The sequence below is a fragment of the Hermetia illucens genome, chromosome 6 (assembly GCF_905115235.1).
Source record: "Hermetia illucens chromosome 6, iHerIll2.2.curated.20191125, whole genome shotgun sequence".
Classification (NCBI taxonomy): Eukaryota; Metazoa; Arthropoda; class Insecta; order Diptera; family Stratiomyidae; genus Hermetia; species Hermetia illucens.
In genome coordinates, this window is record NC_051854.1 from 47,505,617 (window position 1) to 47,520,063 (window position 14,447).

At 45.3% G+C, this 14,447-nt stretch overlaps 1 protein-coding gene across 3 annotated transcripts in view; it reads left to right on the forward strand.

The window, feature by feature from the left end:
* LOC119659469 (ubiquitin carboxyl-terminal hydrolase 8) overlaps positions 1-14,280 on the forward strand; it is a 52,172-nt gene extending 37,892 nt beyond the window's left edge. For all 3 annotated transcript variants that reach the window (XM_038067559.1, XM_038067561.1, XM_038067560.1), the window contains 4 exons: positions 12,313-12,543; positions 12,613-13,070; positions 13,283-13,501; positions 13,563-14,280. In XM_038067559.1, coding sequence (XP_037923487.1) covers positions 12,313-12,543; positions 12,613-13,070; positions 13,283-13,501; positions 13,563-13,683 — 1,029 coding nt within the window. In that variant the 3' untranslated portion in view covers positions 13,684-14,280. The remainder of the gene's footprint in view (positions 1-12,312; positions 12,544-12,612; positions 13,071-13,282; positions 13,502-13,562) is intronic.
* Positions 14,281-14,447: the final 167 nt, after the last annotated feature.

Genomic DNA, 14,447 nt, shown 5'->3' on the forward strand with positions numbered 1-14,447 from the left:
AGTGTTCCACGCAGTTCACGACTTGGCGCACCCCGGCATCAGGACAACAAACCGGTTAGTCACCGGAAAATACTTCTGGCCCTCCATGAACAAGGATATCAATTCCTGGGCCAGAGAGTGCATCGCATGCCAAAAGTGTAAAGTCTCCAGGCATGTAAGGAAAGAAGTGGGCTCATTCCCCCGCACCACCAAGCGTTTCCACACCATACACCTCGACATAATAGGGCCTTTGCGAGACTCGCACGGTTATAAGTATTGCCTCACAATCATCGACAGGTTCACGCGGTGGCCTGAGGCAATACCTCTGAAAGACATTACGGCGCAATCATGTGCTGAAGCCCTCTGTCGAGAGTGGATTCCTCGCTTTGGCGTCCCTGCAGTGGTCATCACTGACCAGGGAATGCAATTTGAGTCCACCCTTTTCTCCGAGTTAGGCAAACTCCTTGGTTTTAAACGCCAGCGGACTACGGCATACCACCCACAATCCAATGGGATGTTGGAACGTTGGCACCGGACGCTGAAAGCCGCCATTATGGCACGCGACGATCCGTCCTGGACGCAAGTCTTGCCTCTCGTCCTACTCGGCCTTCGTACAACCCGCCGAGAGGAATTTGCTGCCAGCCCCGCGGAGCTGGTTTACGGGGAGAACCCGAGACTTCCAAGCGATCCGGTCTTCGACAAGAGATCGGGTCTCACGGAGTCGGGGTTGGTGCGTCTGCTGAGGGACAATCTCCGACGTATCAAGGCGCCACCACCCTCTCGACACTCGTCCATACCTGCTTGTTCGCCCAAGGAACTGGACACATGCACGCATGTGCTAATCAGAACGGATGCCGTCCGGAAACCGCTGCAGCCTCCATATGAGGGCCCGTACCGCGTTCTCGAGCGGGGAGAACATTTCTTCCAGCTCGAGATCGGTGGTCACAAAAAGGCGGTCTCTTTGTCCAGGCTGAAACCCGCGTGCGCCCCGAAGCAACGTCGTGTCCGCTTTGCAGATTAACGGCGAACGAAGTTCGGGGATCAGTCGCTGAAACCCCTAGGTTTCATCTGGGGGCGGAGTGATGTGGCGCGGCAGGATTCGCGGCATTCGAAATTTATTTCGAATGTTGCGAGTGCCAACGAATAGATGGCGCGGATCTATCCACTTTGCGGATCACGACACGGGAGTGGAGGACCGGCGAGTGTGCCATGAGTTAGGGGCAGAAAAGAAACAAATGAAGGGAGACGTCTTTTCTGCCTCTAACGTTTGAGAAGCAAGAAGGAATTCAGTTCTCAACCATCAACCGGAATGGTCGTTTTGGTTTTGTATTTCATCTTAAATTAAAGAATAATTGTAAATAATATAAAAAAAAGATAAGTTCTATGATTATGTCAATTCAAACGATTCGCTTTTCAAATATTTTTCTTTTGAATTAAATTAAATATTTTTGTATATAAAAGACAATTTAGTGACAATAATGCAATAGCTTTAATAAAACTGAATAAATACTTAACACTTAGGTGAAACTATATCAATTTCCGATTCTTCTATGGAGACATTGGTTGTAGGTTCTCTGCATCTTTGGGACAAAGCGCATTAGGTGCTGAGCTCAATCCTCGACACATCATACTTCATTGTTTTTTGTTATAAACAAATCCTGCTGTCAAATTCATTTCAGAACTAAACAGAGTGCGCACAATTTATTTCGCTCTACCGACTGTTGACTATAGTGAAGACACCGTGCAATCATTTCGATCATTAGCCTCCCCGTAATCTAATCAGCTATCCTAATATTTATTATAGGAACCTCTTTGTCGGTCTATGCCACTTTCTGTGCTATTTGCAAAGAACGGAATCTATTCGCTCAAAATTTCTGGACTGTGATGTGTACTGTGGAATTACTTTCCATGCTAAATGTCTAGGGATTACCTTTGTTTTGCTAGACATTTCCCCAAACCTTGCTTATCGTTGTAACGCTTAGTGCGGTGCCACGCTTTCTGATGCTATTCAATTGTTGTATTAACACACAGCAACTTTATTGGCGGTTGTAACGGTTTCAATAAAAATGAAGCTTCTTCTGCCACCAGTGTAGCCTCGGTTCTGAGACACCCACGCCTCGCTATGCAGATTGCCTGCCGGCCTCACTATATTGACACCATACCCAAGTCAACAACTGCTTTCCGGTAGACATGATTCCTACTTGTCATCGGCTGCGGTATGCAACACCGGTGATCATCCGGGTGTCGCTGAAGCGGCGCCTTAGCATGCTCCATCTAGTGCCTGATCGATTCCTGCCACCGTTAAACCGCAGGCTACATCTGCCATCATTTGCGCTGCAATAGATAGCTCAACGAACGAAGACGCCCTGATAGTGTTAAGTCTCCTTTCCGTGTTCCTCCCCTCCCTACGATTTTATAATCGCACAAATCATTCCGCCAAACGCATGTCCCTTCATCATATCCTATTTATATTTCCCCTGTCTTAGCCCCTTCTCCTGTATCAGAAGTCCTATCTGTATTGTTCCGCTCTCTTCCTTCCATTCTCTGTGTCGAATTTTAATTTTGCTATACTCTCGTGATCTAATATCCCCCTTCCCAGCAAATCCTCCTATCCTTCTCTTTATCCACTTTCATGAATATCTGTATCGCGCTTCAATTCAACCGTTTCATAAATTATCTAAATCCCATTCTTGATTTTGTCCTCTCCAACCTTCCTGTGCGTTGTTTTTCCCAATCCCCCCATGCCACCTATTACGTTGCTCCTGATGTACATCATCCTGCTCTCGATAGTGTTTGCTTCATGCTTAACTCAGTCGACCTATCATGCGCTAGCGTCCCAAGTTTAACTTTCGTAAGGCAAATTTTCTGAATTCAGCCCTCCCAACACTTAGCTTGGTCTCCCTCCTCTTCCCATTAACGTGCGAACAGACATTCAGCACCTTCTAACTCATTCTGTTAAAGTTTTTCTTTGTTATGTAACCCCTCCCACTCCAAAGTTCCTCCGCTCTTGTCTGGTTCATCACTGATGTCAACAAACAACTTCGTCTAAAATGTACTGCTAAGAAAAAGTTCTGGACACCGTGCTGATTTCTTTTTTTTCCAAAATTCTTCATTCCTCGATCAAATCTCTTAATAGCTAAGTCCAGAAAGGAATATCTGGGCAATGCTGAAGCGTCACTGGGGCGCGGAAACCCCAAACCATTCTGATCTCACATTCGCAATTCCCGCGATCCCACTTAGTTTCTCTTCCTTTCATCAAATCCGCTAGCTCTTCTGCTCACTTCCTCAAACTATTTTAAGATTTGCTCTGCCGCTACTTTCCTACGGTCTATGTTCCCTCTCCTCCTTCACGTTTTCCACGACTGGATAGAGCTTGCCCGCTTCTCCTACTATCCCCATCTTTACCTATTTCCTAGTCAAGTACTTCATTGGAACCATAGTGCCAATGTTGACCCTGGTCATGTCAGTCCGCCCCCTTGTGATTAAAGGTAGTCAGTGCATTTCCCTTCCATTATCCGTAATTGTCAAAAAGTCTCGAAGAGAACCATTATCACTATTCAAAAAATTGGCGATTGGATTCTTGCTGAGAATCATGGCCCTATTTCGCTCCTCTTCTCCTGCTTCAAAATCTTGCAAAGGTATGTCAGCGACTGGTTGCTCGCCCACTTTGGCCAGCTCACGGCAAGATAGCAAAACGGCTTTGTTAAAAGTAGGTCCAGTGCCTTCAACTTGTTGGACTTCAGCAACTTTGAGGTCAAATGTCTAAATTCTCAGCGGGAAGTACATACTATTTACACTGACTTTTCTAAAGCCCTAGACGCTGTAAATTACAAGATACTTTTGTGCAGACTCACTGATGTCGGCGTCCATATATCACTGGTAACATAGCTTGCCTCTTACCTTTCCAATTTATCCTGCCGCGTCTCTTTTGGTGGCTGGACATCCTGCTCCTTCTGTTCCTCCTCTGGCATCTCACAAGGCTCTATTCTAGGTCCCCAATAATTTTCATTCTTTGGCAAAGACCTTTCACCCTGCTTACTTGACGAGCTTGAACTATTTTCCTCTATATCGGCGCCTACGGACTGTGCCTCTCTACAATCAAACTAGTGACTTTGCTTCGCTGGTGCTCTGCTAATGAATTAACGCTAAACATCCGTAAATGTTACTCTATCTGTCATTCGCCAAGCCCTCACTCCCTTCCTTTTCCTAGTTTCTTTACGGGCATTTTTTATCGCATCAGAACTCCACTCAAGATCTCGGAATCAGTTGAAACAATAAGCTCTGCTACGATAGTCACTGACACTGAGGTCATCAATCAGGATGCCAAATTGTCGGGCTCTATACTAAGCTACTTCTCTGATTTTGTCTCCTTCCCTTCTCCAACTTTCTTCAACTCCCTCGTTAGAAACATCATCCAGTACTGGTGTGAGCTGGTCGCCCTCCTGTCGCTATGATTGTCTTGCCTTAGAAAACATGAAAAGTAAATTCATCCTTTCCTTTTCTTCAAAAACAACCTTTCCCGTGGGTACTACTCCTCCCGCCCCCCTTCCTAAAACACCGTAGAATCTACTTCGATTTATTTATATTTTCAAAGCTGCTCTTAACGACGTCATTGGCTGCATCGTCCCTTATAATACACGCAACGTAAACATTTTTAAAGTGCTCTTTGCGGAGCTTCAAATTTCTGTCCGTTTCGCGATTTCGATGTTACAACGCAGTATAGCTTGATTTCTCAAACTCTTCTTCCTACAGTAGTTCTATGCATAGGTTAAGATTTTTACTTTCTCCTCCTTCTGAGGATAATATATACTTGGAGTTTACTCTGTTTACTATCCGTTTATCACTCAGTGCAGCAATAACTACCATCTATAAGATATTCTCCGATATCCAATATCCTTTGGTTCTCCCAGGCTTCCTCTTTATGTCTGTGAAGTCCTGTCTTCCTGGAGAAACAAGTGGTGTTGTGATCAGTTGCGCTCTGCTCGTAAGGAAACGTTGGTTGAAGTGAAGCGGTCAAGAACCCTTGTCGTAAGCAATATATCATATCGTCTGACATGAAACATCAATCATCCACGTATTTTTTTAAAACGAACCTGCAATTTTGCCAGACTTGCTGTCAGTAGATAGAAAGAGGCTTTGTCATGCTGAAGATTCATTTTATCATACTAACCTTTATATTTGTAAACATAGGTGTACTCTGCTGCGTCCAGCGCGGATCTCACCGGAATTACCAGCTTGTTCTCACCTTCCGCTGAAAGTTCCGCTTTATTGCGCTCAATTTCTCTGGGTATCGCCGCACTTGGTGGTGTAGCTATGCCCATGCCCTCATTCTTAAGAAACTTGGCCTTCTTTCGCAGTGCCTTCTATGGTTGTCGACTGGGAGTCCACCCAGGTTCTCGGTGTCCGGGCTGCATGAATCTGTTTCCACATACAGGAAATAGACCAGTAGCGCCCACATCATCAGCTTCCATTTCTTGCGCTTTTCCTGGTAGAGGCGGAGGAGAAGGTTCTGATAGCCAAGCCTGAAGTTTTCTTCTATCCAGCTTTCCTCTCCCGTTTTTCAGAAGTTAGGCAAAAGTGTAATCGACAGGCCAGTCTTAGTCCGGTTTCCAGTTCCTCTCATGAAAAGAGTTACTGTAATATCCTTTCTGGCTGACCACACCGTAGACACCAAGGGCAGGTTTTCCACTGAAGTGGAGAGCCTTTTCTATATGGATGGAGGTGGAAATCTTAAAAAGATGCTGTTGTGCCAGGTTGCAGCAGTGTGTGGGATTTTCACCTACTAAAACCACCTGCACTTCTCCGCCCATATCTTCGCGGGACCACCGTGAATTATTACTATGAGAAGAAGGCTCTGGTTTATACCAGCACAACAAAGTCACGCGTCCATCGCACTTTCCGAGCTTATTCAAGTTACTTCAGTTTTTCCTGTATCGCAGTTACTGTTCCGTTTATCGCACTCCAGTTTGCTGCGGACTTCAGCATCTCCTTCACGAAATTATGGGGTCCGATAACTGCGTTGAGGGCATCGTTTAACCTTCCTTTTTCATTCGCGAATCTCGGGCAGTGGAACATAACATGCTCCGGGTCCACGGGTGTAGCGCCGCATTCGGGACAGTCTGAAGACTTATCCAATCCGGAGCGTAACAAGTATTTCCTGTATCCACCGTGTCCCGTAAGGAAGTGCGTTAGGTGGTAATTTACTTCTCCGCGTTTAGCAGGATGGATTTCACTAACCCTGCGATAAGCAGCCGGCGACTAGATTTTGGCCATCCAATATTTGGGATCATCCTTGCTAGAGATGAACTAACCTTTATTGCCTTTTTGTGAGCATAGTCCAGTGCCTCTTGAAGCTCAACTTGGCATCGATCACTACCCCCAGGTATCTAATGATCGATTTCGAAACGACTTCATGATTACCAACACGGAATTTGACAGCTATTGGTAACAAGGACCGCCTCCGTTTTACATTCCGCCAGGTCCAATTTCACTATTTGGAGCCATCCTGGTGGTATTTCGCAACTACTACCACTGTCAATTCGTCTGCAAAACCAATCAATGTACCCTCCTTTGGAACGCAAAGGCGGAACACTCCGTCATACATTATGTTCCACAGCAGGGCCCCTAGTACGCAGCCTTGGGGAACACCTGCTGTCATAACATATTTTTTCGGTCCATCGGCCGTCTCGTACCAAAGAAGTCTCTCCGAGAGATAACTCTCGATTATCTGAGCTAAGTACCCCCAACCCCAGTTGGCTGAGATAAAGGCATTCTTGACATCCAACGTGACCACCGCGCAGCACTTGCCAGCGGCCGATGCTTCCGGGCGATATGAAGAGGGTGCGCCAGGTGCTTTTTGTGGCTTCGGTAGCAGAACTAACCTCTTCCACTGAGCGGGAAACACTCCTTTAACCATGCATGATTCAAATATACTTATGAACCATGCGGGCCTGATTTTAGCAGCCAACTTCAGGGCTTTGTTCGCAATGCTGTCCAATCCCGGAGCCTTATTGTCTCCATTTTGTCCGCAGATCTCTCGTATTTCCTGTTCGGTCAACCCGGGGATTGTGAAGACGTCCTGTTGAACCATGGGATGAGGTCCTCTTTCTTCTTGTCGTGGGAAAAGGATTATTTGGAACAAAAATTGCGGGCATGTCGCTTGGGGTGATTTTTCTCCACGAATCTTGTTCATTACAACCTTGCAAACAGCGCACCACGGGTTCGTATTTGCTTCAAGGCAGAACTGCTTGTAGCAATTCCACTTGCTTTCCCGTATAGCCTTCTTAAGGCTACTTCGAAGATCGCGGTATTCCTTTTCCGACTGCTGATATTCTGGCTTCCCTCTATTCCTTTGGGAAAAGCCTCCTCGCTCGCAGCCATGATGCTCTCAACACCGCGATTTCTTCGTATCACCAATAGTTTGGTTTCCTACAGCGATGGAACTTGCGTCGCGGCATTGTAGAGTCGCGGGCCTCAGTTAACCGTTGACATAACTGGCTCACTTTTTTCAGCGCCGTTCCCTTCGGGTTGCAACCTCCGTCTAAAGTCGCCAGGAATGTCTTTTCCTCGAAAGCTCCAGTGGACTCCCAGCTATCCTAGTTTTCCCGCTTTTGATGCTCACTCGACTGTCGCCTCCCCCGTTCCTGATGGTCACTGTGGGTATAGTGTTCACCCACCCGCCATACCATTTCTCTCGCCAACGAGGTACTGAGGTAAGTCAGATCGACGATTAGCGTCTGTCGCGGAAGGTGGGCACGCATCCAGCTTTGGTTAGTACGATGCCCAGCTCCGTGAAGGTTTCAAGCAGGATTTGACCCCTGGTGTCCGTCACTCGACTTCCCCAGTCTAAAGCCAACACATTGAAATCGCCGGCAATGATTTTGTGGCTGTAGTCTCTAGCGTCCAACACCAAGCTGTCTAGATTGTCTCATATGCCATCCCGGGAATGCCATTGTTTCTTGAATGGTTTGCCGTTCACATGCCCATATCGCCGCATTTTCCGATAAGTTTTCACCCATGTAGTACTAACGTAATTTCAGTACGGTTCACATATTGCCGCCACGCGCGCGGTAATCAGTTTAACCCCTGATTTCACCGGCAAGCTAATAATAGCGGCCAGTGTACCTCCATATGCCTTGTTTATCCTTCTGATGACACTTTCTTCTATTTCCCTAAGGTTGAATTGTTCCCGTAAGGCAGTACAGACATCCTCTGGTGATGTGACCTCGTCTAAGTCTTTCCACTCGATCACTGTTTGTTGCTTCCGAGCTCTCATGTCAGCTTGCTCACCTAGCACCTTCTCCACCTGCCCCCACCTGTCCACTATCTTCTCGCTAGATTTGTTTAGTTTCAGCACCAGATCCCCCTTTTGCGTACGCCTGATATGGCTCACACGGCCACCCAGGCCTGTCAGTTCCGGATCGGCTTTGACTTTCCGAAGGATATCGGCGTAGGACATACGTCCTTTCTTGGAAAGAATGATTACTTTCGGACGAATCTTCTTTTTCTCCTTGTGCCGCTTTTTGCCGTCCACCTATGTCTATTATTTGGATTTAGCAGTTGTAGGCTGTTCCCAGTTGGTCCCATAATCGAAAAACTACCTGGAATTTTCGCCGGTTCAGCTTTTTTTGGCGATGAGGCTTTTTTCTTCTTGACCGCTTGTTGGACACTAATGGTTTCACTTATTGCATTCCTACTCCGTTTGCCCGCGTTCTCACCTATCTTATGTTTTGCCACATGACGCTTGGGCGTTTTTCTCCTCCACCGCCCTAATATAGGACAACTTAATACCCCGTATCAGAGTTCTGATATTTTGGTGAATATTCTGCCTCCCTTTAATGAACTCACAGAGTTCATTTATGCGTTCCCCCAAAGAAACAAACGCTGTTGCAGTTTGCTGCTCTCCACGATCGTCTTTTACCGCATCAATAGTTATATCAGTCCGGGAACTCTCCAAGTTCCTTTCCGAGTCCCTCGACGAACCCCGACTGCCTAGAGGTAAAGTTGCCTTCAGTGGTGACCTCCCAAGTTTTGAGTTTTTCCGAAAAAGATCCGGCGTAGATATCATTTTCACTCCACTAAGACCTCTTGTAGCATTAGATACCAAAGTAGCCAAGTTTCCCCCTACTGAGGTCGTGCGATATCGATGGCCGGGAGCCCGCTTGCCCAAAAACCGCCGGTACTGGGTTTCCGAAGCCCTGCACCGTAAAAAAACTACCTTCCTCGTCCTCCATATTTGGTTTCATTTCAGGGTGTCCTTTCCATAGCCAATTTTTATCCACGGGTGGGCGTTTATTTCCCATCTACCCGGCCTGCGCATAAGCATGCCCATGCACGCACATCTCCTGATGCGTAGATGTGCATGTCCAGAACGGCTCCACCGATCATTCCCTTATCCGCATGAAGGGACGCGCCTGAGGGAATTAGTTTTAGCAACTCCACACAGGGAAGTGGAGAGCTTGTCTACCACATATTTTTCCGTGCTGGAATATGAATCTGGTGAGGCCTCTAAAATGTGTGCCTCGGCCTGATTTCTGAAATTCGCGGGTGGATTTGAAGCCTGTGACTTCTTACCACTACCCTTAGTGTAGTAGTAAACTATTACAGGCCCTGCCACCACGACAAGGTGTTGTCCGAGGGGAGTCATTGTAATATATGGTGAAGTGGTTCTTCTCCAGGAAACCGACCCCTGTCCAGCGCATATCGTGTAAAGTTCTGATATCAACTTTATATTGGATTAGGGTAGCTAGCTAGACAAGCCCTTTTTCTGTACAGGGAGCGGACTTTCCATGAGAAAATTCTTCTTCGTCTGCAGTTTTTCATTAAAAAAGAACTCCCACGATCACCATATGGAAGTGAAGATAGGGTTTGGTAGTAAAATTACGTTTCCCAGATTTTACGCTTCATCGTGGGTACCAACTCACGTTTTGCCCTAGGACCTATACTACCTTTGTGTGTGTGTGTGTGTGTGCGTATGGTGGTGGAGAAGCTACAGCTTCTGAGCACTCAGGCCGTGTTGGCCCATTGTACTCGCCACCCCGGTCTAACGGAATATTCCGGATTCGTTAACGTATCGCAGGATTTCCGTTAGTGAATGTGATGCTACCCGTCGCAATTGGAGAACATCGGCACAAAAGATCTGATGTCTGATGCGTCCATAGGCGGGGCATTCACATAGGAAATGCTCCGTGGATTCCGCTTCCTCATTACAGGAGGGACACATCTCATCTTGAGTCATTCCTATTCTGAACATATGCCCAGCTAGTGAATTATGGCCTGTCAGAATGCCCACAATACACCTGCAAGTCCTCCTGCTTTTCGACAGGATAAACTTTGCGGTACGTATGTTCGGTTCTGGCAGGAAAAGTTTGGTGTGTCGAGCAGCATTTAGGCTCTGCCAACTGTCATTATTCCGCCTTATTTCACTTCTTCGGAGAGTTGAAGGGTAGTACCCCTCATCTTAGAGAGGCAAACTCCATCCAGTTTTCTCCTTTTTGTGAATAATACCATTTTATTTGGATTAACTGAAATACCATCTCTGCGGTACCAACTGTCTATCAAATCAACGGCACGTTGTATATTTCTACAAATCTTTCCAAGATCCTGATCATCACCAAGCACAGCCACATCATCAGCATAACCTTGAGCGTGTATTGGCAAATTTTGCAGTTCGCAGTAGTGAGTCCACCGGCATATTCCACAGAAGTGCGAAAGCACACATCCTTGGGGGCAGCCTTTCGTTGCTTCTGCTGTTAGGTAACGATCAACAGTCACCTCAGCGCACAGCAATCTTTACGTTAGCATAGCATAGATCCACTTAATTAAAACATCATCAACACCATGCGCTCTGGTGGCATCACAAAGCCTTTAAAAAGGCGCACAGTTAAACGCCCCGTCAATGTCCACGAGCACCCCCATCGCGTACTCGTCATTCAGAGTTGCATTCTCTATCTTTGTAACCAAAGAATGAAAAGCAGACTCACAGGACTTTCCCCGCTGGTAAGCATATTGGTTTTCATTAAGTGGGTGCATCCTAACTGTGTTCCCAGAAATGTGACGCTCAAGCAGTCTCTCCAAACCTTTCAGCAAGAATGAAGTCAAGCTGATCTGTCTGAAGTTCTTTGGATTAGAATAGTCATCTTTCCCAGGTTTCGGAATGAAGATTACCTTAACCTTTGCTCAGAGGAAAGCACGTAGCCGTAGACCAGAGCAAGACATCCTCGAAAAATATTTCTTGGAGGTTCCTCTAAGTGCTCCATACCCTCCAGGTGCTTCGAAATGTTGAAAGGACAGTATGGCAGCTCTCACCTTTTCATAGGTAACAACCGCTTTCGCAGTGTTCCAGTTGCCCTTGCAGCACTTGCGTGTAGAACGGGCTGCAAGAACCGTCAGCTCTCCCCCTACCACTTCTCTCATCCATTCTCCCGGGTGGTGCACTTTCAGGAGGGTCTGTACTGATTCCAGTCTGGAGCTCATGAAAGTAACATCGGGTTTTCTAAGAGAGTCTAACTTGGCCGACTCTGCACAGCCTTGAAGTCTCTCTTTCGCCTTCCAGTTCCTCACACTATGCTCTAAAGGAGTCTAGCGAGCCTCTTATTCACGCTGTGGGTTCCTGAAATTTAACCAGTCTTCGTTCTTATTACTTTTGCAAGCACGGTTCAGAAGTTGCCTGGTTGATTTCCTGATTTTTTGTAGTTCCCGGTTCCATCAAGGAGCCGTTTTACCGCTTTGGCCTCGGGAAATAGGACAAGCCTCTTCATAGCACTCTAAAAATGTCCAGTTCAAAGTTTCCAATTCATCTTCCAGAGCCAAGGAGTCCTTAATCGCCTAGGGAACTGTACTTTACTGCCAAGAAGTTGATTGAACTTTGGCCAGTCCGTTTTCCTAGGGTTCCGTCTTTGTACTGCAGACTGTTCGCCCGCAATAGTCAGATTGAATTCTAGGTATCAGTGATCTTACAGTGAGACCTCGTCTAGCACCCGCCATTGCGTGATCAACTGGAACACTTTTGAGGTACAGATTGTTAGGTTTACCACATTACCACATGAGGCCTGAGTCCCCATGTCGAGGCAAAGGTCCGTCTGCACAGCCCATAAGCTGTGAGAGCTCGTTTCATCTTTACCTCTACATGTTTGTTCCAAAGAAGTTTTTTATCTACCCTTGTTTTCCCAGAAGGGGTATCTGTCCAACTAGTAACAGTTAATCATGTTTAATGACTATATCTATGGCTGGTCGCATAGATCTATCAGGCATCCTCGTTAATCGTTAATAATATTGTTTTTAAGGTCTCCATTTAAGACTTAGAATAAACGTATCTATTTTAATTCATTGCAGGGTCGTGGACTAACCGGTTTGAAGAATTTAGGTAATACATGCTACATGAATAGTATCATGCAGTGCTTGAGCAACACCACCGCCCTAGTCGAATACTTTGTCACACATTCCTACCGCAAACATATAAATCGATCGAACAAAACCCAGGGCCGGATAGTCGAGGAAGTTGCGGCTCTAATCAAAGTTCTTTGGAACGGTCAATATAAATACATAAGTAGCAAAGATTTAAGGGTAAATATCGAGCGGTTTGATATCTTATTTCTAATCTAATAAAAACGCACGTTTCCTTCTTCGTTTCAGTACATTGTCGGCCAATATCAGCAAATATTTCGTGGCATCGAACAACAAGACTCACACGAATTCCTAACAATTCTTATGGATTGGCTACACTCGGATTTGCAGACCTTGAAGATAGCCGACTCACCACGCACTAACTTGCCTGCGTCGCAAAAGGCATGGCTTGAGTTTACGAAATCGCGAGAAAGTCTCATTTTACGATTATTCTATGGCCAGATTAAAAGTACGGTCAAGTGCATGCAATGCAGCAAGGAGAGTGCAACGTACGAATGCTTTTCGAATCTAAGTTTAGAATTGCCACAAAATGCGAATCGATGTGATTTAAGCGACTGCTTGGATATGTATTTCAATGGCGAGAAGATACGCGGGTGGAACTGTCCTAGTTGTAAGGATAAACGTGATGCCATTAAGAAATTGGATATATCCAAGTTGCCACCAATTTTAGTGGTGCACTTTAAAAGGTGAGTGGCTCGGGATTATGTGCTTGTGCATGGAAGTCGTTAATGCTTACACGTGCTCTTGGGGGTAGTAATCGTATTAAATTTGGTGGAGCATTACCAAGTACGTGAATTTGTTAGTAACGCTTCTTATTTTCTACCGACGTGCGCTTGACTTACGTTTTCTTCATCAATATTGCTCGACTTTCTCAAACGTTCCTTTGTAATTCCAACAGGTTTTATGCCGACTCCGACGGCCTGGGAAGTACGTACAAAAAGAAACAGAGTTTCGTCAACTTCCCGCTTATCAACCTCAACATGAACTCGTATGTTGCCCGATCCGAGTTGAGGACGGGCGGTAGTAAAATGTACCACCTCTACGCTGTCTCGAATCATTACGGGTCCATGGAAGGGGGTCACTACACTGCCTTCTGCAAAAGCAGTGTCTATGGAAAGTGAGTAATTGTAAATCTTCTATTTATGAAAAAAGTGATTTCCTTGTGTACTCACTCGCAGGTGGTTCAAATTCGACGACCAATCGGTGTCTGCAATCGATAGTTCCGAGGTAGTCTCAAGTGCGGCTTACATTCTGTTCTATTCATGCTTGCCGGAGGCGCCGCAGTCCGACGTTATTTAGCTGTTGCGAATTAGTCAGTTGCTGTTAGTTTTAATGCTAGTTAATAACACGAAGATGCAATTTGTTAGGATTAATTGGATTGTTAGCAGCAGATAATCTCAATTATCTGCCGGATTCTCCCTATTAAATCTAGTGTGTAAGTCATAGAAATTTATTTTCGTTTATTATCGATCCCTTTCTGAATTTCACCGTCGTTTAACGACGATACGCCAACATGCATATTTATCGCATTCACATAAAATTTCTGTTTGCATTTCTCAATCGCTTTTCAAATATTTTATTTAGTTTAACGTAAAATTATAAAATGAACAAAGTCAAAAAATGTGTGCAGATGCATATATAGAATGCTTTAAGCTTGTGTTCGAGATGAGAGTTGTTGAGGCTATCAGAACTGCTTTGAGCGCGTGCTTGAGGGAAAGAGGTAGGAGAGGCAACTCGAACGAAAGGTGATATAAAAAGTTAATATTGTGACATGAATTAGATGAAAACGGAAGCGATCCGCCTAATACATTTCTACTTGTATTATATATTGATGACAAAGTGTTGTAATTTAATATTTTTATATTCAACGGAAGATATGTGTAAAAAATTGAAAAATAATAACGAAAAGATATGAGAAATAAAACTTTATTGAGTTTTATATAAAACTCGTTTTATTTAAATATTCCTTAAAGATACAGATTTAATTTTAGTACCAAGAGCGAATGCCAGTCAGTCGTTTTCCTCGTCCTCCTCTATAGCGAACACATTCGCTAAAAGAAAGG